This window comes from Somniosus microcephalus, chromosome 22 (assembly GCF_052327205.1).
Source record: "Somniosus microcephalus isolate GS21.2 chromosome 22, FLI_Smic_1.0, whole genome shotgun sequence".
NCBI classification, from domain to species: domain Eukaryota; kingdom Metazoa; phylum Chordata; class Chondrichthyes; order Squaliformes; family Somniosidae; genus Somniosus; species Somniosus microcephalus.
Window position 1 is genome coordinate 11,483,460 of NC_141008.1, and position 25,168 is coordinate 11,508,627.

Genomic DNA, 25,168 nt, shown 5'->3' on the forward strand with positions numbered 1-25,168 from the left:
ACAGTGACCTGGTTCGAGAGTGCTCTGGTTCGAGAGTGTCCTGGTTAGAGAGTGCCCTGGTTCGAGCGTGCCCTGGTTAGACAGTGACCTGGTTAGAGAGTGCCCTGGTTAGAGAGTGCCCTGGTTAGAGAGTGCCCTGGTTCGAGAGTGCCCTGGTTAGACAGTGACCTGGTTCGAGAGTGCCCTGGTTCGAGAGTGCCCTGGTTCGAGAGTGCCCTGGTTCAAGTGTGCCCTGGTTAGAGAGTGCCCTGGTTAGAGAGTGCCCTGGTTAGAGAGCGCCCTGGTTAGAGAGTGCCCTGGTTAGAGAGTGCGCTGGTTCGAGAGTGCCCTGGTTCGAGAGTGCCCTGGTTAGACAGTGACCTGGTTCGAGAGTGCCCTGGTTAGAGAGCGCTCTGGTTCGAGAGTGCCCTGGTTAGAGAGTGCCCTGGTTCGAGAGTGCCCTGGTTAGACAGTGACCTGGTTAGAGAGTGCCCTGGTTAGAGAGTGCCCTGGTTCGAGAGTGCCCTGGTTCGACAGTGACCTGGTTCGAGAGTGCCCTGGTTCGAGAGTGCTCTGGTTCGAGAGTGTCCTGGTTAGAGAGTGCCCTGGTTCGAGAGTGCCCTGGTTAGACAGTGACCTGGTTAGAGAGTGCCCTGGTTCGAGAGTGCCCTGGTTAGACAGTGACCTGGTTCGAGAGTGCCCTGGTTCGAGAGTGCCCTGGTTCGAGAGTGCCCTGGTTCAAGTGTGCCCTGGTTAGAGAGTGCCCTGGTTAGAGAGTGCCCTGGTTAGAGAGTGCCCTGGTTAGAGAGTGCCCTGGTTAGAGAGTGCGCTGGATCAAGAGTGCCCTGGTTCGAGAGTGCCCTGGTTCGAGAGTGCCCTGGTTCGAGAGTGCCCTGGTTCGAGAGTGCCCTGGTTCGAGAGCGCCCTGGTTCGAGAGCGCCCTGGTTCGAGAGTGCTCTGGTTCGAGAGTGCCCTGGTTCGAGAGTGCCCTGGTTCGAGAGTGCCCTGGTTCGAGAGTGCCCTGGTTAGACAGTGACCTGGTTCGAGAGTGCTCTGGTTCGAGAGTGCTCTGGTTCGAGAGTGCTCTGGTTCGAGAGTGCGCTGGTTCGAGAGTGCCCTGGTTCGAGAGTGCTCTGGTTCGAGAGTGCCCTGGTTCGAGAGTGCTCTGGTTCAAGTGTGCCCTGGTTCGAGAGTGCCCTGGTTCAAGAGTGCCCTGGTTAGAGAGTGCCCTGGTTAGACAGTGCCCTGGTTCGAGAGTGCCCTGGTTCGAGAGTGCCCTGGTTCGAGAGTGCCCTGGTTCAAGAGTGCCCTGGTTAGAGAGTGCCCTGGTTAGACAGTGCCCTGGTTCGAGAGTGCCCTGGTTAGCCAGTGCCCTGGTTCGAGAGTGCTCTGGTTCAAGTGTGCCCTGGTTCGAGAGTGCCCTGGTTCAAGAGTGCCCTGGTTAGAGAGTGCCCTGGTTAGACAGTGCCCTGGTTCGAGAGTGCCCTGGTTCGAGAGTGCCCTGGTTCGAGAGTGCCCTGGTTCGAGAGTGCCCTGGTTCGAGAGTGCCCTGGTTCGAGAGTGCTCTGGTTAGAGAGTGCCCTGGTTCGAGAGTGCCCTGGTTCGAGAGTGCCCTGGTTCGAGAGTGCCCTGGTTCGAGAGTGCCCTGGTTAGACCTGGTTAGAGCCCAGACTTACTTTGTATGCCAAGGTGGAGAAGTTCTCTTTAATTTCTTCAACAATGTATCCCACACGAAACACGGGGCACAGAGGGTCATGGACCTTATGGTAGGTGCAATCTTTCAGATGTGATTTTGTTACAGATTCCACTATATTCCGCCTAGAAAACAGTGCTTTTAGTAAAGCTAAAAGTGCATTTTTCTTTCTAACAACTGGCTTCAAAACTGTGAGTAAAACTATAACATTCCCAGACGTACCTTGAAACACCAAAGGCTGTGAACGTGATAGCGTTCTTGATAAAAATGGTGAAGTTTTCTGCTACCATCAACAAAGGTGGACTAAGAGAAGGAGAGAAGGTGTCTGCATTCAGTATTAGGGATGAACTGCCTAAAACAACATGACTTGCCCCCGCCATGTCAACAATTATAATCAGTGGGGCTAATTTGTCTTTGGGTTATAATGTAAAACGGGTAATACCACAACGTCCAATTATCCGTTTCACTCGCTTCAATAGCAATGGGAATCAGGAGAGATGTTTAATGGGCGGCTGAATCGTCCATTTTACACTGTCGCCCGAAGTTCAAATTACCCCCAGGGTCCCCACTGCTAATGTAATTTACCAGTTAAACCTACGAACACATCATCGGTGAGAATGGTAATTAAAAACCTACCCATAGTGTAAATTAAAAAGTGCAAAGAAGATCTGAACACTATGTACAGCAGCTCAAATGTCGTTATTCAGTCCAGTTTCTATTCCATAAATCCACATACGAACATGTGAAAATGCGGGGCAGGAAAAGACCACTCGCTCCATCGAGCCTGCCCCACACAGTCGTGATGCCTGAAGCGAGAGGCGGAGAGGTTTAGGGAGGGAATTCCAGAGCGTAGGGCCCAGGCAGCTGAAGGCACGGCCGCCCACGGTGGAGCGATGACAATCGGGGATGCACAAGGGACGGGAAATAAGGAGAATCTGTATCCACAGTCGGGTGGGTCGGTAACCAGAGGACACAGATTTAAGATAATTGGCAAAAGAACCGGGGAGGAGATGTGGAGAACGTTTTTTTTTACACAGCAAGTTGTTGTGATCTGGAATGCACTGCCTGAAAGGGTGGTGGAGGGAATTAAATAGATACTTGAGAAGGAAAACAATTGCAGGGCTTTCGGGAAAGAGCAGGTGAGTGGGACTAATTGGACAGTGCTTTCAAAGACCCGGTATAGTCACGATGGGCAGAATGGCCTCCTTCTGTGCTGTATCATTCTATAACGGCTCACCAAAAGGTCATGACCCGCACGGTGAGTGTTTCTAAGCCTCGGCCCATAAGGCACATGCCGTAGGCCGCGACAGTGAAGCACACAGGCCTCCAGAAGGGTGTGGCCGGTCCAGGCCAATGAAACAACCTGGGTCTGTGAAGATGGACAAAGGATATTTTGCAAGGGGGCTGAAGAGACCACAGAAAGTGTTGCCCAGGGAGGGGGAAGCGGGTACACCCCTTCCTCGGGAAAGCTGGTGAGCACTAGAGTTTCAAGCAGCATAGGGCAGGTGGATATCCAAAATCTACCCATAGCACCACAGCCCCCTGCCAGCCCCATGCAGAAGACGTGCTGACCCGCTGACCCCACCAGCTCTAGCGGGTACAATCCCCACGTAAATCATGACCCGAGGGATAACACCTCAGGATCAGATGTGTGTCTCCCTCCTCCACCATAACCACAGTGCATTTGTAGAAGTTAGTAATTGCTGCTGCAAATCTCTCCCCCTTAAAATATTGCAAATCTGAAACAAAAACCAAAAAGGCTAGAGACACTCAGCAGGCTCGGCAGTTGGGATTCCAGGTATATACACTTCCTCAGTGTATGAGTGAGTGTGAGTGAGTGTGAATGTGAGTGAGTGTGTGTGAGTGTGAATGTGTGTGTGAATGAGTGTGAGTGTGAGTGAGCATGTGTGAGTGTGAACATGTATGAGTGTGTGTGAATGAGTGTGAGTGTGAGAGTGAGCTTGTGTGAGTGTGAGCATGTATGAGCATATGTGTGTGTGAGCTTGAGTGTGTGTGAGCATGAGTGTGTGAGTGAGTGTGTGTATGTGAATGAGTATGTGAGTGTGAGCTTGTGTGAGTGTGAGCATGTATGAGCGTATGTGCGTGGGCGTGAGTGAGTGTGTGTGAGTGTGTGTGTGAGCACATGTGTGAGTGTGAGTGTGACCGTGTATGTCTGAGCGTGTGTATGAGTGTATGAGTGTGTGTGAGTGAGTGTGAGCATGTGTAAGTGTGAGCATGTATTTGTGCCAGTGTGAGTGAGTGTCAGTGTGAGTGTCAGCATGTGTGAGTGTGAGCATGTGCGTGTGTGAGTGAGAGTGTATGTGAGTGTGAGCGCGTGTGTGTGGAAGTGAATGAGTGTGAGCATGTGTGTGTGAGCACGAGTGCGCGTGTGTGTATGAGTGTGTGTGAGTGAGCGTGAGCTTGTGTAAGTGTGAGTGTGTATTTGTGTGAGTGAGTCTGAGTGTCAGCGTGTGTGAGCGTGTTTGTGTGTGAGTGTGTGTGTGTGTGAATGAATGTGTGTGTGAGTGTGTGTGTGAGCGTGTGTGAGAGTGTGTGAGTGTGACTATATGTGAACGTGTGTGTGTGAGTGTGTGAGCGTGTGTGAGCGTGTGTGTGTGCGTGTGTGTGAGTGTGTGTGTGTGTGTGAGTGTGTGTGCGTGTGTGTGCGTGTGTGTGCGAGTGTGTGTGAGTGTGTGTGTGAGTGTGAGTATATGTGAGTGTGTGTGAGTGTGTGTGTGTGAGTGTGTGAGTGTGAGTGTGTGTATATGTGAGTGTGTGTGATTTTTTCCCACTTCTCTTGTTCCTTTCCTTCATAAATGCTGTTCAGCTGTAATATATCTTTCAGTTCTGAGGTGAGGTTTTGTATCTGCCTTATGTAAGCTCGACAGATGCTGCCTGACTTGCTGAGTGTCTCCAGCATGTTCTGTTTTTGATTTAGAAACTTGACCATCTGTGCCAGTCTATTGCAACTTCACATGAAATGCAGAATTGCAGCTAGACTATCAATGGGATCGGAATCTCACTGAAAATTTAGAGTCTCCTCACTGAAAGGACAGCTCTGGGCTCATGGATGGCCCTGGATGCAGAGTAACTATCGGCAATATCACTCAAAGAGCAGAGATAAGAATATTTCTCCTCCCCCTGGACTACATATATATAAATCAGCGGTGAGCTAGAGAGGTCTAAAAGCAGCCAACAGACCAAGTGCCTACTCTCTGGCACTGTTTTATTAAAATCATTCTTCGGGATGTGGGCGTCTCTGGCAAAGCCAGCATTTATTGCCCATCCCTAGTTGCCCTTGAGAAGGTGGTGGTGAGCCGCCTTCTTGAACCGCTGCAGTCCGTGTGGTGAAGGTGCTCCCACAGTGCTGTTAGGGAGGGAGTTCCAGGATTTTGACCCAGTGACAATGAAGGAACGGCGATATATTTCTAAGTCAGGATGGTGTGTGGCTTGGAGGGGAACTTGAAGGTGGTGGTGTTCCCATGTGCCTGCTGCCCTTGTCCTTCTAGAGTCATAGAGTCATAGAGTCATAGAGTTTTACAGCACAGAAAGAGGCCCTTCGGCCCATCGTGTCTGCGCCGCCCATCCCTCCCTGTCCAGTCTAATCCCATTTTCCAGCATTTGGTCCATAGCCTTGTATGCAATGGCATTTCAAGTGCTCATCCAAATGCTTCTTGAATGTTGTGAGGGTTCCTGCCTCTACCACCCTTTCAGGCAGTGAGTTCCAGCTTCCAACCACCCTCTGGGTGAAAAAGTTCCTCCTCAAATCCCCCCTAAATCTCCTGCCCCTTACCCTGAATCTGTGCCCCCTTGTTATTGACCCCCCTACTAAGGGGAAAAGTTCCTCTTTATCTACCCTATCTATGCCCCTCATCATTTTGTACACCTCAATCAGGTCCCCCCTCAGCCTTCTTTGCTCCAAGGAAAACAATCCCAGCCTGTCCAGTCTCTCTTCATAGCTGAGGCGCTCCATCCCAGGTAACATCCTGGTGAATCTTCTCTGCACCCTCTCCAAAGCAATCACATCCTTCCTATAGTGAGGCGACCAGAACTGCACACAGTACTCCAGCTGTGGCCTCACCAGCGTTTTGTACAGCTCCATCATAACCTCCCTGCTCTTATATTCTATGCCTCGGCTAATGAAGGCAAGTATCCCATAAGCCTTTTTAACCACCTTATCTACCTGTTCCGCTGCCTTCAGGGAATTATGTACATGTACACCAAGGTCCCTCTGACCCTCTGTACTTCCTAGGGTCCTACCACTCATTGTGTATTCCCTTGCCTTATTTGTCCGTCCAAAATGCATCACCTCGCACTTTTCCGGGTTAAATTCCATTTGCCACTTTTCCGCCCATCTGACCAACCCGTTAATATTGTCCTGTAGCCTGAGGCTTTCCTCCTCGCAATTTACCACCCCACCAATTTTCGTGTCATCCGCGAACTTACTAATCATACCCTTTACATTCTCATCCAAATCATTTATGTAGATCACAAACAGCAAGGGACCCAGCACCGATCCCTGAGGTACCCCACTGGACACAGGCTTCCAGTCACAAAAGCAACCTTCGACCATCACCCTCTGCCTCCTGCCACTCAGCCAGTTTAGGATCCAACGCGCCAAGGCCCCCTGGATCCCATGGGCTCTTACCTTCTTGACCAGTCTCCTATGCGGGACCTTGTCAAAAGCTTTACTGAAGTCCATGTAAACCACATCCACAGCATTTCCCTCATCCACACACCTAGTCACCCCCTCGAAAAATTCAATCAGATTGGTCAGACATGATTTACCCTTGACAAAGCCATGCTGACTATCCCCGATTAATCCTTGCCTCTCCAAGTGGAGACTAATTTTGTCCCTCAGAATTTTTTCCAATAATTTCCCTACCACAGATGTTAGGCTCACTGGCCTGTAATTCCCTGGTTTATCCCTGCTACCCTTCTTGAATAATGGTACTACATTAGCTGTTCTCCAGTCCTCTGGTACATCCCCTGTGGCCAGAGAGGTTCTGAAAATTTGTGTCAGAGCCCCTGCAATCTCCTTCTTTGCCTCACACAACAGCCTGGGATACATCTCGTCCGGGCCTGGGGATTTATCCACTTTTTGGCCTGCTAAAACCGCTAGTACCTCCTCCCTCTCGATGCTAATATGTTCAAGTATGTCACAGTCCCCTTGCCCGACTTCTATATCTACATCGTCTTTCTCCATAGTGAACACTGAGGCAAAAAATTCATTTAAAACCCCACCTACTTCATCTGGCTCTACACACAGCTTGCCACTTTGGTCCCTAATGGGCCCTACCCTTTCCCTGGTTATCCTCTTGCCCTTAATATACTTATAAAACATCTTAGGATTTTCCTTTATTTTGCTCGCCAGTGTTATTTCATGGCCCCTCCTCGCCCTCCTCATTTCCTTTTTAAGTATGCCCCTGCACCTCCTATACTCCTCTAGGGCTTCCACCGTCTTTTGTCTTTTGTAACTGCCAAAAGCCCCCCTTTTTTTCCTAATGCATTTTTGTATATCCTTTGTCATCCAAGGTTCCCTTTGCTTGTTGGTCCCACCCTTGACCTTTACAGGAACATGTTGGTGTTGTACTCTCTCTATTTCCCTTCTGAAAGCCTCCCACTGTTTTGATGTGGATTTTCCTATAAGTAGCTGCTCCCAGTCCACTTTTGCCAGATCCTGTCTTATCTTATTAAAATCGGCCTTCCCCCAATTTAGAACCCTGATTTCCGGGCCGTCTTTGTCTTTTTCCATGACCACCTTAAATCTCACCGAATTGTGGTCACTATCGCCAAAATGCTCTCCTACAGACACTTCCACCACCTGCCCGGCTACATTCCCTAGAATTAGGTCCAGTACCGCCCCCTCTCTTGTAGGACTTTCTACATGTTGGCTCAAAAAGCTTTCCTGGATGCACTTTAAGAATTCTGCTCCCTCCAAGCCTTTCACACTCTGACTATCCCAATTTATATTGGGGAAGTTGAAATCCCCCACTATTACTACCCTATTATTTTCACACTTTTCTGATATCTGCCTGCATATCTGTTCCTCTATCTCCCCCTGACTGTTTGGGGGCCTATAGTACACTCCCAGCAAGGTGCTTGACCCCTTTTTGTTTTTAAGTTCTACCCATATGGCCTCATTAGAGGAACCCGCTAATATATCATCCCTCCTTACTGCAGTAATAGACTCCTTAATTAATATTGCAACACCCCCTCCCCTTTTACACCCCCCTCTGTCTCGCCTGAAGATTCTGTACCCCGGAATATTTAGCTGCCAGTCCTGACCCTCCCTCAACCATGTCTCCGTGATAGCAACAATATCGTACTCCCATGTGTTCAACAACAACTTCAGTTCATCCACCTTATTTGCAAGACTCCTTGCATTAAAATAAATGCCTTCCAGCCCTGCCATATTCCCTTTTGCCTTCACATCTTTGCTCTGCCTTCCCTGCTGACTTGTTTTTTCCTCCTTATTTGGCTGTACACCACCCCCTACTATAGCTCCACTCTGTATCCCATCCCCCTGCCGAATTAGTTTAAACCCCCCCCAGCAGTGCTAGCAAACCTCCCCGCAAGGATATTGGTTCCCCTCTGGTTCAGGTGTAAACCGTCCGACTTGTACAAGTCCCACCTTTCCCAGAAGCAGACCCAGTGATCCAGGAAACTAAAGCCCTCCCTCCTGCACCATCCCTTTAGCCATGCATTCATCTGTTCTATCCTCCTATTCCTATACTCACTAGCACGTGGCACCGGGAGTAATCCAGAGATTACAACCTTTGAGGTCCTGCTCCTTAATCTTGCCCCTAGCTCCCTAAATTCTTGCTGCAGGACCTCATCCCTCTTTTTACCTATGTCGTTGGTACCAATGTGGACCACGACCTCTGGCTGTTCACCCTCCCCCTCCAGAATGCCCTGCAGCCGCTCAGTGACATCCTTGACCCTGGCACCAGGGAGGCAACAAACCATCCTGGATTCACGTCTACGGCCACAGAAACGCCTATCTGTTCCCCTTACTATAGAATCCCCTACGACTATTGCTCTCCCACTCTTTTTCCTCCCCTCCTGGGCAGCAGGAGCGGCCCCAGTGCCAGGAAGCTGGCTGCTGCTGCCTTCCCCTGGTGAGTCATTCCCCCCAACAGTATCCAAAACGGTATACTTGTTTGAGAGGGGAATGGTCACAGGGGTTTCCTGCACTACCTGCCTACTTCTATTGCTCCGCCTGGTGGTCACCCATTTCCTTTCTTCCTGTGCAGCCCTTCCCTGCGGTGTGACCAACTCACTAAACGTGCTATCCACGAACTTCTCAGCCTCGTGAATGCTCCACAACCCATCCACCCGCAGCTCCAGCTCCTCAATGCGGTCTGCTAATAGCTGCAGATGGATGCATTTCCTGCACACGTAGTCACCAGGGGCAGTGTCTAGGTGGAAGAGGTCGCGGGTTTGGGAGGTGCTGCTGAAGAAGCCTTGGCGAGTTGCTGCAGTGCATCTTGTGGATGGTACACACTGCAGCCACGGTGCGCCGGTGGTGGAGGGAGTGAATGTTTAAACTTGTCTGTACACAGGATCAAGAGGTGTCATCATTTGAAAAGCTCAGAATGGTCTCACCACAAATTGTTTCTTTACTTTAAATTTCTTTGGCATGCTGTAAACAAGAAGAAGTTGGATATGGTTTAGACGCCAACAGAATCATTCTCTCTTGGGCGCTACACAAGGGTTGCTAGGCCTGGAATCAGATACGGATCCTTACTTTGAAACGTTCTGGTCATTTTCAGCGGGACACCAGCCAAAGATTTCACACGTCTTGTTGCCTTCATTGTTGTTTCGACATTTCCCATTCATTATGCCTGATAAGGTCAAAAATATCAAGAATTTCAGTAAAAGAGCATATGTTGTGTTCTTGGCATCATGTTACATTTATCTATTTTCCCCTTAAATCTCAATAATTTTCATATTTCTCTCCATTTTTAGCACAATGTGTAATTTAACACTCTCAGCCCTTGTGGGGGGTTTCTGGTCTTGCTCTGTATCTCTGGTGGGAGACTGGCTGATCTCCAAGGGAAACGGCGGAGAAATGGTTATGGTGGTCTCCTGTGTGTCCGGGAATTTCCTCGTGGAACTTCTGTTTTCCCGTTACAAAGTCAAATGGTGGCGAAGACTCCTTGAGGTGTTAGCTCCCACACCTGGCCCTGGAAGATGGCCCAGAGTAGTCGTGGTGGCCAGTACTGTGGGGAACTGACCTCCACCAGGGCATATGTGGGTCCCGCCAGTGCGGTCCAGAGAAGGCAATTGGCCTCTATTGCACCCCTTGACTTGTACGAGGGGCTGATCAGAGTAGTGCAGGATTGGTGGGGGAGCAATAGAGGCAGGGTAAATCCTTCCTACCCCCAGATAGAACAAAGGCCCATGGGTATGGGCTGGGCGGGTGCCGGAGATGCTTGTAAAATGGCTCTCTCGGGCCGAGCCCAACATGGCCGGCCAGGATCACAGCCCATGGAATATTAGAGGCCTATGTATGGATAACAATTGCTAGCTGCTGAATGTCTACATTGCAAATGGAGTCCCCCATATTCTGCACCAATCCTACTCCCAATGTTGGCCTTCTGCTGGCCATGAAGCAGTGCATGAGAACAGCCTGGGTGATTGGCCTTTATCCTCTAGGAACATAGGAACAGGAGCAGGACATTCAGCCCCTCGAACCCATTCCACCATTCAATTATCCATTTGATCCACATCCATTGCTACCCTTACCTAACTAAATTATATCAACCTCAGTCTTGAATATTTCAGTTGACCCCCAGCACCTACAGCTCTTTTGGGAAGTGAGTTCCAGATTTCCTCTACCCTTTGTGTGAAAAAATGCTTTCTGATTTCACTCCTGAACGGCCGAGCTCTAACTTTAACATTGAGTCTCTTTCGGGGCAATTTTCCGGGGGGTCAGCAGGTGGAATCTGTGGTGGGTCAGGTGGGAAAGTGGTTTTTTTTGACAGCGGGTCGAGACCCCGCTGTCAACCTGCTGCCACGTTCCTTTACCAAATGTCGGGTCTGTCAGCGCTGAGCAGACCCGACAGGCCACGGCGGGGGAGGCAATTCAGGTCATTATGACCTTGTTAATAGGATTAACAACAATTTTGAGCTCACCTTTAGAATTTACCAGCTCGCCAACGGGGTCCACGCTGCTCAGGGATCACGTCTGTTAAGCTGGGCGTGAGTTGAGTGGCCATGGAATCATCTCATTACTTGACAGTTTGAAATGTGCTATAAAAGCTCCCATCTCACAGCTGTTCACTTTCCAAGCTCAGAAGCTGTTGCTTACTGCATTTGGAAGACAGATTGAGCTTTATGCAGGTTGCAAGTGTTTGAAGTAAACTCTCTATCCAGTGTCACCTCATTGGAACAACCTCTCTCACCACTGACAGATCGCTTCTGTTATCTCAGCTTCACCTGCCATCTATTTCATCAGCATGGGTACAGTTTATACTCTCTCACCTTGGTCCTCAGAATCTGGCCACGATCAGCCGCAACACCAGCATCACCAGGGAGACCAGCAGCACCAACAACAACACCAACCTTCTCTGCAATCACTTGATGCTACACAGGACTGAGGCCATCAGCACCCAACCACATTGCTGCCCGGGACGCCAGGTATGGCCTCACCATGGCCAGATTTACTTCACTTGACATTGTACACCCTGGCTGCCACATGATGTGCCAGGTTGGCACCACACCAACAACATAAATCATCCCTACAATGCCCAAGCCATTCCTTTCACACTTATGACCATTGTGGGGGGTACCGTTATGTCTCACCATTCACTGCAACTCACTAAGCCACTTCCAAAGGTGCACACAAATCTATCCAAGAATGCAAAGTGTTGAAAATAGAGATTTCAATGTTTAACAGCACATTAACAGAAGCTTTACATGAACATTGGCTAAAACACACAAGTGTCTACCCTTGTGTGTTGTTGGTTGATATGATTGGACTAGGATGAGGGTGAGTGTGAGGGATGGCTAGCGAGATGGGGAAGTGATGATGTAGATAAAGAGGGATGGGTGGAGGTGCAGGGTAAGTTGGTGTGAGTAAGGATGTGCAGGAGTAGGGTAGGGAAGGCAGAGTGATGGGGATGTGATGAGTGGCACAGCAGGATGAGGCTGAGTGTGGCTTTGCAGTAATGCTTTGTGATCTACTGAGATAATTGAAAGGTTTGCGCCACTGCAGCCTGGTCCTCCTGACAACAACCCTGCTTGTGTCCTCCTGTGCAATGTGCAACCAGGCTGTGTTGTCTCCTGGGGAGGTCTCTTCCGCCCATTGGAAGGGAAGAGAACTACTTTGCTCTTTGTTGAAAAAGTGTCTTGGGATCTTTTACATCCACCAGATAGCTGACACTTTTCAATGAAGAGCAAGGTAGTTCTCCCTGGGGTCCTGGCCAATATTTATCCCTCAATCACAATCACTTAAAAAACAGATTATCTGGTCATTATCACAACAGTGACTACACATAGAATCATAAAATGGTTACAACACAGATGGTGCAGCACTCCCTCAGCACTGCACTGGAGTGTCAGCCTAGATTTTTGTACTCAAGTCTCTGGCGTGGGGACTTGAACCCATAATCGTCTGACTCAGGCAAGTGTTGCTACCAACTGAGCCACAGCTGACACTAGACACCTAAATCGCTTACATTTGCTCCTGCACAGCTCCTAGGCCTAGAAATTCAATTGCTTGCGCCAGCCGGTAGCGCCTTAGGAGGAGGAGATGTTGGGCGCTAGGCGGCTAGCGGCTAGCGGCCGGGCGCAGCGCGATCTGCGCCTCTCCTCAACTTCACTAGAGATTTAGCGTCGGCGCAAAGTCTTTGCGCGCGCTCAGCTGCGCGCGCAGATCCTGACGTCATTTCATCGTGCAACGTCCTTTGTGCGCCCCAAACCGGAACTTCAGTGGTGCCGCCCTTCTTTGTGCCTGGCGCCCCCAGCGACTGGTAGAGGGGAACGGTTCCCAGTCGCTGCGGGGTGTGGGGGGCGCTATTTAAAGGGGACTCCTCCTGCATTATAAGTGACAGCCATTTTGTGCCAATCCTTCTGTGTGAGAGACAAAGGCAGAGAGCTTTCTGCTTTAACTCAGCGCTTGCACAGGTACTTCTGGCTTCAGGCCAGGGCTTTGCACTTGGATTTCACTTTCAGTGCCATAGCCTTGAGTCGCCACATATACTGTAATGGGGGCTACAATGGGTGGAAACGTTGGCTTTCTGCATTGCATTCAAAGGGATCAGAGACGCCGTGAGAGAGTGCCAGTCATGGCCAGACGGAGAAGGGCCAACAGGTGTCGGCACAGGAGGCCTTACCCACCCAGGGTATACCGCCAGCAGTTCTCCTATCTGAACATGTCTGATGAGCAGTGTGTTCGGAGGCTGCGATTCCGAAGGGCGGTGGTCACTGAGATCTGCCACCTGCTTGGCGGTGATCTGCAGCCACATCTGAGGAGCAGGACGTCTCTGTCGGTGGCAGTGAAGGTGACGGTGGCTCTCAACTTCTATGCCACCGGCTCCTTCCAATCCGCTACTGGGGACATTGCCAACATCTCCCAGTTCGCGGTACATTGCTGCATCCGACAGGTGAACAATGCCCTTTTCAGAAGGAGACGTCAGTACATCTCCTTCCCCATGACCCTGGACAAGCAGCAAGAGCGTACAATGGGATTTGGAAGAATAGCGGGCTTCACCATGGTCCAGGGCGTAGAACTGATGAACCAGCATTGGTCAGGCCTTGCTTCAGGGCTGCAGTGCGCAGGGCATGGCAGCCAGACAAGTCCACCCTCCCCCTTTAAGAGCTGACCGGCGCCAGAGTGTCTGCCGTCAATCAGCAACTCGCCGCACCTGCACTGCGCCCGCCCTCGGGGGTATCGCCCCGGACCGCCGGCTTAGCGCCTAATGATAGTCGTGCATCGCCTGTTTTAGCGCAGCAGCAACCTCTTGGGGCGATGCGACTGAATATCGGCGAAGGTGGCGCAAACTTGCGCCGGGCGCAAACTTTAGCGGCCGCCCGACTTTAGCGCCCCGAACGTGGCTATACTGAATTTCTAGGCCCTAGTCTCTCACCATTAAGAAAATATTCTGATTTACCTTTCTTGGATCCAAAGTGGATGACCTCACAATTCCCAAATTGAACTCCATTTGCCATACTTTGGCCCACTCACTATGTCCCTTTTAACTTCCTCCTCCCATCTACACAACTAATTGTCTGCTTAATTAGTGTCATCTACAACCTTGGATATACAGCTCTCTATTCCTTTATCCAAGCCATTGGGTATATATGGTGAAAAGCTGAGGCTCCAGTACAGGTCCCTGGGGATCACCACTAGTCACATCCCGCCAGTCAGAGAACGCTTCCTTTACCCCTACCTCCCAAACAATTACCAACCCATATCACAAGGTCAAATCCAGGCACTGTCATTTTTGCTAGTAATCTCTTGTGCAGAACCTTGTCAAATGCCTCCTGTAAGTCCATATAGAAAACATCCAAAGACACTCCCCCATCTACTATTCTAATCACCGCCTCAAAAAATTCAACTGGATTAGTCAGACTTCAAAAATAACTGGAACAAATAGAAAGAAAAACTTGCATTTATGGTGGGATTCGAACTCATGTTCTGTGGATTATTAGTCCAGTAAAATAATGACTACACTATAGTACCCAATCAGCTAGGAGGCCCTTTAATTTCTAACTCCCCCTCCCTTCACCCTGTTGTATGAATAACGCTGGATGCCAGGACGCAACAGTTTATGAATGTTCATCTTTACTAATGAGGAAAATTTGGATATCGTTTTCTCCTTTTTTGACCAAACACTTCACTGTATGTTGATGATGAATGTCTTTCTCCCTTGAGGAAAGAATTGTTCTCTGCCTGTGTGTGGTATAAAATATCTGTTTAAACTGCATTGCATCACTCTGCTGGCCTTGTCATAGTTACCGACCAGAAACCACAATGTACTGTTGCCCAGTGCTGTTCCTTGCAGATAGCATAAGCTCATGACTCATTTTAAGCTGCACCAATCGCAAGACTTCTAACCAGGGTTACACTTAGAAATTCTAGATAGCGTATCGTCCCAGTGTCGATGATCTGATCCTCTAAACCAACCCCCTCTCAACTGTTACTACATCCTTTCCAGTCACGGTAATATTAGAAGAATTTGCAGCTCGGAGTCTGTATTTTTTGCCTTGTCCTTGTTGCTTGCCGAGCCACACAGTGAGTTGGTTTCACTGAGGCCACTTACGGTGCATTCACACTACACGCTTAGGGTCGCTACAAAGTGGTTTTGGTTCAATTATCCATTTGATCCAAATCCACTAAACATGTGGGCCTGGAGTTTCTTCTTGAGCTAGGTCAGCTCCTGGGCGTAATATTCCAGGACCCGCTCCACTGGCTCTACACTCACCCTCTCCAGTGGTTCTAGGCACACTCCCTCCACTGGCTCCAGGACCCCCTCCACTGGCTCCAGGCTCACCCGCTCCACTGGCTCTACGCGCACCCTCTCCACTGCCTCTAGACTCACCTCCTCCACTGGCTCTACACTCACCCTCTCCACTGGCTCTAGGCTCACCCCCTCCACTGGCTCTACGCTCACCCTCTCACCCCCTCCACCGGCTTAAGACTCACCCCCTCCACTGGCTCTAGGCTCACCCGCTCCACTGGCTCTAGGCTCACCCGCTCCACTGGCTCTAGGCTCACCCCTCCACTGGCTCTAGGCTCACCCCCCTACACTGGCTCTAGGCTCACCCCTCCACTGGCTCTAGGCTCAACCCCCTCCACTGGCTCTAGGCTCACACCTCCACTGGCTCTAGGCTCACCCCCCCTACACTGGCTCCAGGCTCACCCCCTCCACTGGCTCTAGGCTCACCCGCTCCACTGGCTCTAGGCTAACCCTCGTTAAAAAAACAAGCATGAAGGCTTTGTGTCTTAATGCGAGGAGCATTCGTAATAAGTTGGATGAATTAGCTGCGCAAATAGAGGTAAACAAATATGATTTGATTGGGATTACGGAAACATGGCTCCAGGGTGGCCAAGGCTGGGAACTCAACATCCAGGGGTATTCAATATTCAGGAAAGATAGGCAAAAAGGAAAGGGAGGTGGGGTAGCATTGCTGGTTAAAGAAGGGATTAACACAATTGTAAGGAAGGATATTAGCTCTGATGATATGGAATCTGTATGGGTAGGACTGAGAAATACCAAGGGGCAGAAAACTTTAGTGGGAGTGGTATATAGACCTCCAAACAGTAATGCGGAGGTTGCAGACGGCGTTAAAAGGGAAATTAGAGAAGCATGCAATAAGGGCACAGTAGTCATCATGGGTGACTTTAATCTACATATAGATTGGGCTAACCAAATTAGTAACAATACTGTGGAGGAGGAATTCCTGGAGTGTTTAAGGGATGGTTTCCTGGACCAATATGTTGAGGAACCAACCAGAGATCAGGCCATCTTAGACTGGGTATTATGTAACGAGAAAGGATTAATTAGCAATCTTGTTGTATGAGGCCCCTTGGGTCGGAGCGATCATAATATGATCAAATTCTTCATTAAGATGGAGAATGAAGTAGCCGAATCAGAGACTAGGGTCCTAAATTTAAATAAAGGAAACTACGATGGTCTGAGGCGCAAGTTGGGTAGGATTGATTGGGGAATGTCACTCAAAAGGTTGATGGTGGTTAGGCAATGGCAAACATTCAAACAGACGACAGAAAGCTGGGTGGGCGTGTGTGCCGTGAGGAGGATGCCGAGAAACTCCAGTATGATTTGGACAGGTTGGGTGATTGGGCAAAAGCATGGCAGATGCAATATAACGTGGATAAATGTGAGGTTATCCACTTTGGTGGCAAAACCAGGAAGGCAGATTATTATCTGAATGGCAATAGATTGGGAGAAGGGGAAGTGCAACGAGACCTGGGTGTCCTTGTGCACCTGTCGCTGAAGGTAAGCATGCAGGTGCAGCAGGCAGTGAAGAAGACATTCCCTCCACTGGCTCTAGGCTTACTCCCTCCACTGGCTCTAGGCTCACCCCCTCCACTGGCTCTAGGCTCACCCTCTCCACTGGCTCTAGGCTCACCCTCTCCACTGGCTCTAGGCTCACCCTCTCCACTGGCTCTAGGCTCACCCCCTCCACTGGCTCTAGGCTCACCCTCTCCACTAGCTCTAGGCTCACCCCCTCCACTGGCTCTAGGCGCACCCCCTCCACTGGCTCTAGGCTCACCCCCTCCACTGGCTCTAGGTTCACCCCCTCCACTGGCTCTAGGCTCACCCCCTCCACTGGCTCTAGGCTCACCCCCTCCACTGGCTCTAGGCTCACCCCCTCCACTGGCTCTAGGCTCACCCTCTCCACTGGCTCTAGGCTCACCCCCTCCACTGGCTCTAGGCTCACCCCCTCCACTGGCTCTAGGCTCACCCCCTCCACTGGCTCTGGGCTCACCCCCTCCACTGGCTCTAGGCTCACCCCCTCCACTGTCTCTGGGCTCACCCCCTCCACTGGCTCTAGGCTTGCTCCCTCCACTGGCTCTCGGCTCACCCCCTCCACTGGCTCTAGACTCACTCCCTCCACTGGCTCTAGGCTCACCTGCTCCACTGGCTCTATGCGCACCCTCTCCACTGGCTCTAGGCTCACCCCCTCCACTGGCTCTAGGCTCACCCTCTCCATTGGCTCTGGGCTCACCCCCTCCAGTGGCTCTAGGCTCACCCTCTCCACTGGCTCTAGGCTCACCCCCTCCACTGGCTCTAGGCTCACCCTCTCCACTAGCTCTAGGCTCACCCCCTCCACTGGCTCTAGGCGCACCCCCTCCACTGGCTCTAGGCTCACCCCCTCCACTGGCTCTAGGTTCACCCCCTCCACTGGCTCTAGGCTCACCCCCTCCACTGGCTCTAGGCTCACCCCCTCCACTGGCTCTAGGCTCACCCCCTCCACTGGCTCTAGGCTCACCCTCTCCACTGGCTCTAGGCTCACCCCCTCCACTGGCTCTAGGTTCACCCCCTCCACTGGCTCTAGGTTCACCCCCTCCACTGGCTCTAGGCTCACCCCCTCCACTGGCTCTAGGCTCACCCCCTCCACTGGCTCTAGGCTCACCCCCTCCACTGGCTCTAGGTTCACCCCCTCCACTGGCTCTAGGCTCACCCCCTCCACTGGCTCTAGGCTCACCCCCTCCACTGGCTCTAGGCTCACCCCCTCCACTGGCTCTAGGCTCACCCTCTCCACTGGCTCTAGGCTCACCCCCTCCACTGGCTCTAGGTTCACCCCCTCCACTGGCTCTAGGCTCACCCCCTCCACTGGCTCTAGGCTCACCCCCTCCACTGGCTCTAGGCTCACCCCCTCCACTGGCTCTAGGCTCACCCTCTCCACTGGCTCTAGGCTCACCCCCTCCACTGGCTCTAGGCTCACCCCCTCCACTGGCTCTAGGCTCACCCCCTCCACTGGCTCTGGGCTCACCCCCTCCACTGGCTCTAGGCTCACCCCCTCCACTGTCTCTGGGCTCACCCCCTCCACTGGCTCTAGGCTTGCTCCCTCCACTGGCTCTCGGCTCACCCCCTCCACTGGCTCTAGACTCACTCCCTCCACTGGCTCTAGGCTCACCTGCTCCACTGGCTCTATGCGCACCCTCTCCACTGGCTCTAGGCTCACCCCCTCCACTGGCTCTAGGCTCACCCTCTCCATTGGCTCTGGGCTCACCCCCTCCAGTGGCTCTAGGCTCACCCTCTCCACTGGCTCTAGGCTCACCCCCTCCACTGGCTCTAGGCTCACCCTCTCCACTAGCTCTAGGCTCACCCCCTCCACTGGCTCTAGGCGCACCCCCTCCACTGGCTCTAGGCTCACCCCCTCCACTGGCTCTAGGTTCACCCCCTCCACTGGCTCTAGGCTCACCCCCTCCACTGGCTCTAGGCTCACCCCCTCCACTGGCTCTAGGCTCACCCCCTCCACTGGCTCTAGGCTCACCCTCTCCACTGGCTCTAGGCTCACCCCCTCCACTGGCTCTAGGCTCACCCCCTCCACTGGCTCTAGGCTCACCCCCTCCACTGGCTCTGGGCTCACCCCCTCCACTGGCTCTAGGCTCACCCCCTCCACTGTCTCTGGGCTCACCCCCTCCACTGGCTCTAGGCTTGCTCCCTCCACTGGCTCTCGGCTCACCCCCTCCACTGGCTCTAGACTCACTCCCTCCACTGGCTCTAGGCTCACCTGCTCCACTGGCTCTATGCGCACCCTCTCCACTGGCTCTAGGCTCACCCCCTCCACTGGCTCTAGGCTCACCCTCTCCATTGGCTCTGGGCTCACCCCCTCCAGTGGCTCTAGGCTCACCCTCTCCACTGGCTCTAGGCGCACCCTCTCCGCTGGCTCTAGGCTCACCCCCTCCACTGGCTCTAGGCTCACCCCCTCCACTGGCTCTAGGCTCACCCTCTCCACTGGCTCTAGGCTCACCCCCTCCACTGGCTCTAGGCTCACTCCTTCCACTGGCTCTAGGCTCACTCCCTCCACTGGCTCTAGGCTCACCCCCTCCACTGGCTCTAGGCTCACCCCCTCCACTGGCTCTAGACTCACCCCCTCCACTGTCTCTAGGCTCACCCCCTCCACTGGCTCTAGGCTCACTCCCTCCACTGGCTCTAGGCTCACTCCCTCCACTGGCTCTAGACTCACCCCCTCCACTGGCTCTAGGCTCACCCCCTCCACTGGCTCTAGGCTCAACCCCTCCACTGGCTCTGGGCTCACCCGCTCCACTGGCTCTAGGCTCACCCCCCTCCACTGGCTCTCGGCTCACCCCCTCCACTGGCTCTAGGCTCACCCCCTCCACTGACTCTAGGCTCACCCCCTCCACTGGCTCTAGGCTCACCCCCTCCACTGGCTCTAGACTCACCCCCTCCACTGGCTCTAGGCTCACTCCCTCCACTGGCTCTAGGCTCACCCTCTCCACTGGCTCTAGGCTCACCCCCTCCACTGGCTCTAGGCTCACCCTCTCCACTGGCTCTAGGGTCACCCCCTCCACTGGCTCTAGGCTCACTCCCTCCACTGGCTCTAGGCTCACCCCCTCCACTGTCTCTAGGCTCACCCCCTCCACTGGCTCTAGGCTCACCCTCTCCACTGGCTCAAGGCTCACCCCCTCCACTGGCTCTACGCGCACCCTCTCCACTGGCTCTAGGCTCACCCCCTCCACTGGCTCTAGGCTCGCCCCCTCCACTGGCTCTAGGCTCACCCCCTCCACTGGCTCTTGGCTCACCCCCTCCACTGGCTCTAGGCTCACCCCCTCCGCTGGCTCCAGGCTCACCCGCTCCACTGGCTCTACGCGCACCCTCTCCACTGGCTCTAGGCTCACCCCCTCCACTGGCTCTAGGCTCACCCCCTCCACTGGCTCTAGACTCACCCCCTCCACTGGCTCTAGGCTCACTCCCTCCACTGGCTCTAGGCTCACCCTCTCCACTGGCTCTAGGCTCACCCCCTCCACTGGCTCTAGGCTCACCCTCTCCACTGGCTCTAGGGTCACCCCCTCCACTGGCTCTTGGCTCACCCCCTCCACTGGCTCTAGACTCACCCCCTCCACTGGCTCTAGGCTCACTCCCTCCACTGGCTCTACGCGCACCCTCTCCACTGGCTCTAGGCTCACCCCCTCCACTGGCTCTTGGCTCACCCCCTCCACTGGCTCTAGGCTCACCCCCTCCGCTGGCTCCAGGCTCACCCGCTCCACTGGCTCTACGCGCACCCTCTCCACTGGCTCTAGGCTCACCCTCTCCACTTCTGGTATTGTCTGCTTCACGGGCATTCCAGGCGGCTGCCTAAAACAAGCGTTAGGACCCTTACATCACAACAGTGATTATCTACACTTCAAAAGCACTTCATTGGCTGTGAAGCACTTTGGGACGTCCTGATTACATGAAAGGCGCTATAGAAATGCAAGTCCTTTCTTTCTTTTGAGTGAGTGAGGGTGTCTAACACCTGTTTTGGATCCTCGCCCTGACATTGGTTGCCGATCCCGCTCCGCTTAGGATTCTTCAGGTGCTGCTGCGGCCGGCAATGATTGAACAATCGTTGCTGCGGAGTTAGGAGGAGCAGAGAAGGCGGGGTGATCGTGGCTGCCACGTCAAAAGTAAAAAAACATTTTTTTTAACTTACTTTTTTGGTGGCGGCTGCTCGCTCGGCCACATCCTGCACTGGCTCCACTCAGGGCAGACCAATTTCCCAGAGACATCCTAGAACAGGCGGTAGGCCTCTCATCAGCATATGCAGGGGTCTGAACACCTGCTTTAGGCCACCAGAAAAATGGCCCAACCCAATATCGGGCCGGAAATCTTTTGGGCATCCTTGAGGAGCAGGATGTTGGTCCCCGAACTTGGCCAGCATTGTACCCACTTTATGCCCGTAAAACCCGCTCAACAAGGTCCAATTTCTCAGCCACAATTAGGACTAATATTAGGGAGTTCAGCTTCACACAAAGAGTGATCTACAGCAGGCCCCTCGATACAGTAGTGGAGACAAAAACCCTGGAAACATCTAAGAGCCAATTGGCGATGTTGCAGTCAGGGGCTGTAGGGACTGAATGGCCTTCCTCGGCTGTGATTATCTTGTGATCACTCGACCAAGTGACGTGTCGCAGGCTGACTTCCTGTGAGTTTCTGTCCAGTGTGATTTACTGCGCGAGTATCATTATTTTGCATAAAAAGTTCAGAAAATTACTGTTTCTGGGTAGATTTGAAAGACGTTTCCCTTCTCCACATCATGGGCCTTTCACTCTCATGAAGCACTTCAGCCCTGAATTTCTGCAGGGTTCTCCCGATCATCTGCTGTAACCTCAGCGGAAGGTTGGCCGAACCCCCATAGAAAAGGCGTAAATGGCCAATACTTGTCGTTTACGCCATTTTTCTGGGGGCTCCACCAGTCTCTCACCAGAGAACCCCCTTGGCAACTTCCAGGCATTTGTTCATAGCACCTGTGTTGCACTTTACCTTTGAAAAAAAAAATAAACTTGTAATGATTTAGATGTGTGATTAAACTGAGAAAGTCTTGCAGACCATTTGGTGAAAGCATTGGTTCACTGTGATGTCATTAGTGTGGAAAGGTGATTCTGGTTTTATCGGGGACCACTCAAATACAGTGCGGATCACGGTCAGTAATGGTTGGGTTATTGACCGACTCAGGAAGGCCTCATGGTTCGTGAGTATTGGAGCTTTACCTTGTCCGTACCGGCCGAACTCTCCTGCTGTGCAGTCACTGTCAGATTCACACACGCCAGAGCTCGGATGCTGCAGTAAAAGTAACAGAACAGAAGGCACTTTGCCGCGGTTTCATTAATCAATATTATCCCCAATCTGTGTAACTTATACATCCTCCATCAGTATCGACTAGAGCCTGAGCTTGAGTAGTCAGCCATGGCTCAGTGGGCAGCACTCTCACCTCTGGGTCAGCAGGTTGTGGGTTCAAGCCCCACTCGAGTGACTTGAGCACAAAATCCACGCTGACACTCCAGTGCAGTGCTGAGGGATTTGGAATGGCCTCAGATTTATGTACTGGGCAGATAGCAGTTCCACCCCTTGCCAGGTTCACTCCCAAGGGGGCTGCCATAGCTAGTTCAAGCCCTATAAGACTTAAATAAAAACAGAAAGTGCTGGAGATACTCAGCAGGTCAGGCAGCATCTGTGAAGAGAGAAACCGAGTTAACGTTTCAGGTCAATGACCTTTCGTCAGAACTCTGTTTTTATTTCAGATTTCCAGCTTCTGCAGTATTTCCTTTTTGTATTACCCTATAAGGCTTAGTTGACTGGACTATGAGAGCCACATTGGTAGGCCCCTGGGAGAGCCTGAGGCCTACACATTGGATATTATTCATCTGGAACACTTGGAATGATGTGTTTGTGCTTTACCTTTAAATATTTTTAAGGAGGCAATTTTCACATTCAGGTTTTAAAATAATAAAATAATAATTCAAAATATACGAGTCTGGGCCTATTCCTGCCCATCCTAATGAGGGATAATATAAAGGAGCATCTTAAGGGACATGACCTAATCCAAGACATAAGGCTGAATCTTAATGCCCAAAAACAGGTGAGTTGGGGTCGGGTGAGATGTTAAAATTTTTAAAATCTCAAACCCGATTCCAACCAGTCCACTTGTGGGTTTAACGGAGGCGGGGTAAGGGGGCAATCAGCCAATCCACTCCCAGGAGGCGGGTTAGCAATTTAAATATTTTAATGAGGCTGGCAGCCTCTGATTTAACCTGTCTCACAGTTTTAACAGTGGCCGGCTGGGTTTCCCAGGCCTCGGGAAACCTGGCAGCTAAAGGGAGGCGAGGACAGCTTCGGGGAGAAGGTAGGTGCCTTCACAGCACTGCTTGTGGGCCAGTACAAGCAGGAGTGCTTCCAACCGGCCCCCCAAGCAGCCCCCCACCAGACTGCTCCGTCATACAAAGACCCCCCGGGGTCGAGGATCGGACCCCCCCCCACCCCCCCCAACTCCCCACCCATTTGAAATCAATCCAGAGTAAAATGGGTTAGGTTCAGATTACCCCCTATGTTACAATGTAATCTAGTGGAGTTCTTCAGTGGGAGGATAGCCAGTGCAGACAACAGCTTACCTGTGCGCAGTGCGTCAGGGACTGTTTCGGAGTAATAATGTAATTGGTCATTATTACAAAGGACTCCGATCCCTGAAGAAAGAAAATACAGTTATGTGATCAGCACTGATGAAGGGTCACAGCAAGATGTTCAACGAGTTTCCTTTCTCCAATGCTGGCTGATGCGTTGATCATTTCCAGCACATGATTCAGATTTCCAGCATTCAAGCCTTGCCTTTGTACGTTCGGTAATTGAAAATGTTTTATTTTATTCATTCTTGGGATGTGTGCATCGCTGGCATGGCTGTCAATTATTGTCCATCACTAATTGCCCTGAGGAGGTGGTGAGATGGTTGAGTGGTTTGCTCGACCACTTCAGAGGACAGTTAAGAGCCAACCGTGTTGGTGGGGGACTGGAGTCACAGATAGGCCAGACCGGGTAAGGACGGCAGGTTTCCTTCCCTGAAGGACATTACATAGGATTACACAGGATATACGGCACACTGTAATTGCATCCTCCCACCAAAGGAGGTGCTACAAACTCTGGTTCTACCATCGTGGCAGGAGATCAACATAAAGCTCCACCACCTGAAGAAGTAACTAATGTAAGTGAAGAAAATTCCACAGTTTTAAAAAGGGGTTTGTTTGGCTGTGGAATTGTGACTGAATGGAATTTATGAATTAAACATGGTAACTGAGCAAATTGGATTACATAGGATTACATTGGATATACAGCACAGAACCAGGCCATTTGGCCCAACCAGTTCATGCCGACGTTTATGCTCCACTCGAGCCTCCTCCCGTCTTTCCTCATCTCACTCTATCAGCATAACCTCTATTCCCTTCTCCCTCATGTGCTTGTCCAGCCTCCCCTTAAATGCATCTATACTATTCGCCTCAACCACTCCCTGTGGTAGCGAGTTCCACATTCTCACCACTCTCTGGGTAAAGAAGTTTCTTCTGAATTCCCTATTGGATTTCTTGGTGACTATCTTATATTGATGGCCTCTAGCTATGCTCTTCCCCACAAGTGGAAACATTCTCTCTGTATCCACTCTATCAAAACCTTTCATAATTTTAAAGACCTCTATTCGGTCACCCCTCAGCCTTCTCTTTTCAAGAGAAAAGAGACCCAGCCTGTTCATCCTTTCCTGATATGTATACCCTCGCATTTCTGGTAAATCTTCTCTGCACCCTCTCCAGTGCCTCTATATCCTTTTTATAATATGGCGACCAGAACTGTACGCAGTGCTCCAAGTGTGGTCTAACCAAGGTTCGATACAGGTTCAGCATAACTTCCCTACTTTTCAATTCTATCCCTCTAGCGAACCAGTCGGGTTTATACGACAATCCAACAGCTTCATGGTCACTTTTACTGAGAACGGCTTTTTATTTCCAGACTGAATTCAAATTCTCAGACTGCCATGGCGGGATTTGCACTTACAATCTCCGGATTACTGGCTCACTACACCATCGTATCCATTATTTGAACATGAAAGTATGAAAAAAGCAGCTTCAAAAATCACATAATAAAAGCATTTCAGCATCCTGACAGCAGGCAGCTGACACCGAAGCCCAACTCGGAAACAACTCACACACTCTGCTTGCTGCAGACGTGTCCATCTTGCTCCCCAATTATCTCTCTGATTCGCTCTTTTAACGTTCCAATCCCCAGCCGCGCTCGCTTTCCAACTCAACTGTGCGCCAGGCTGCAAAATCCGGCAGAAATCCAATCCACTGGATTGCTGCCTAAATTTAGGCCGCGCTCCATTTTCTGGTCAGGGCCGTGTTTTGGGCATCAGATGGTCTTGTCCGAAGCAGGTGGGAAATTCGTTGATATACCCAAAGAGGGGGTGGTTGAAGGGCACTGCCCCACTTCCCCTACCTGTGGGCAGAAAGTCCTCAGCAGCCCCAGGAAACCTGAC

At 51.6% G+C, this 25,168-nt stretch overlaps 1 protein-coding gene across 2 annotated transcripts in view; it reads right to left on the reverse strand.

Moving 5' to 3' along the window:
- Positions 1-25,168, reverse strand: part of p2rx1 (purinergic receptor P2X, ligand-gated ion channel, 1) — a 112,452-nt gene that overhangs the window by 19,438 nt on the left and 67,846 nt on the right. For both annotated transcript variants that reach the window (XM_085964178.1, XM_085964179.1), the window contains exons 3-7: positions 23,265-23,336; positions 21,867-21,936; positions 9,423-9,519; positions 1,895-1,975; positions 1,656-1,797 (exon numbers count right to left, since the gene is read on the reverse strand). In XM_085964178.1, the coding sequence (XP_085820304.1) occupies positions 1,656-1,797; positions 1,895-1,975; positions 9,423-9,519; positions 21,867-21,936; positions 23,265-23,336 (462 nt within the window). The remainder of the gene's footprint in view (positions 1-1,655; positions 1,798-1,894; positions 1,976-9,422; positions 9,520-21,866; positions 21,937-23,264; positions 23,337-25,168) is intronic.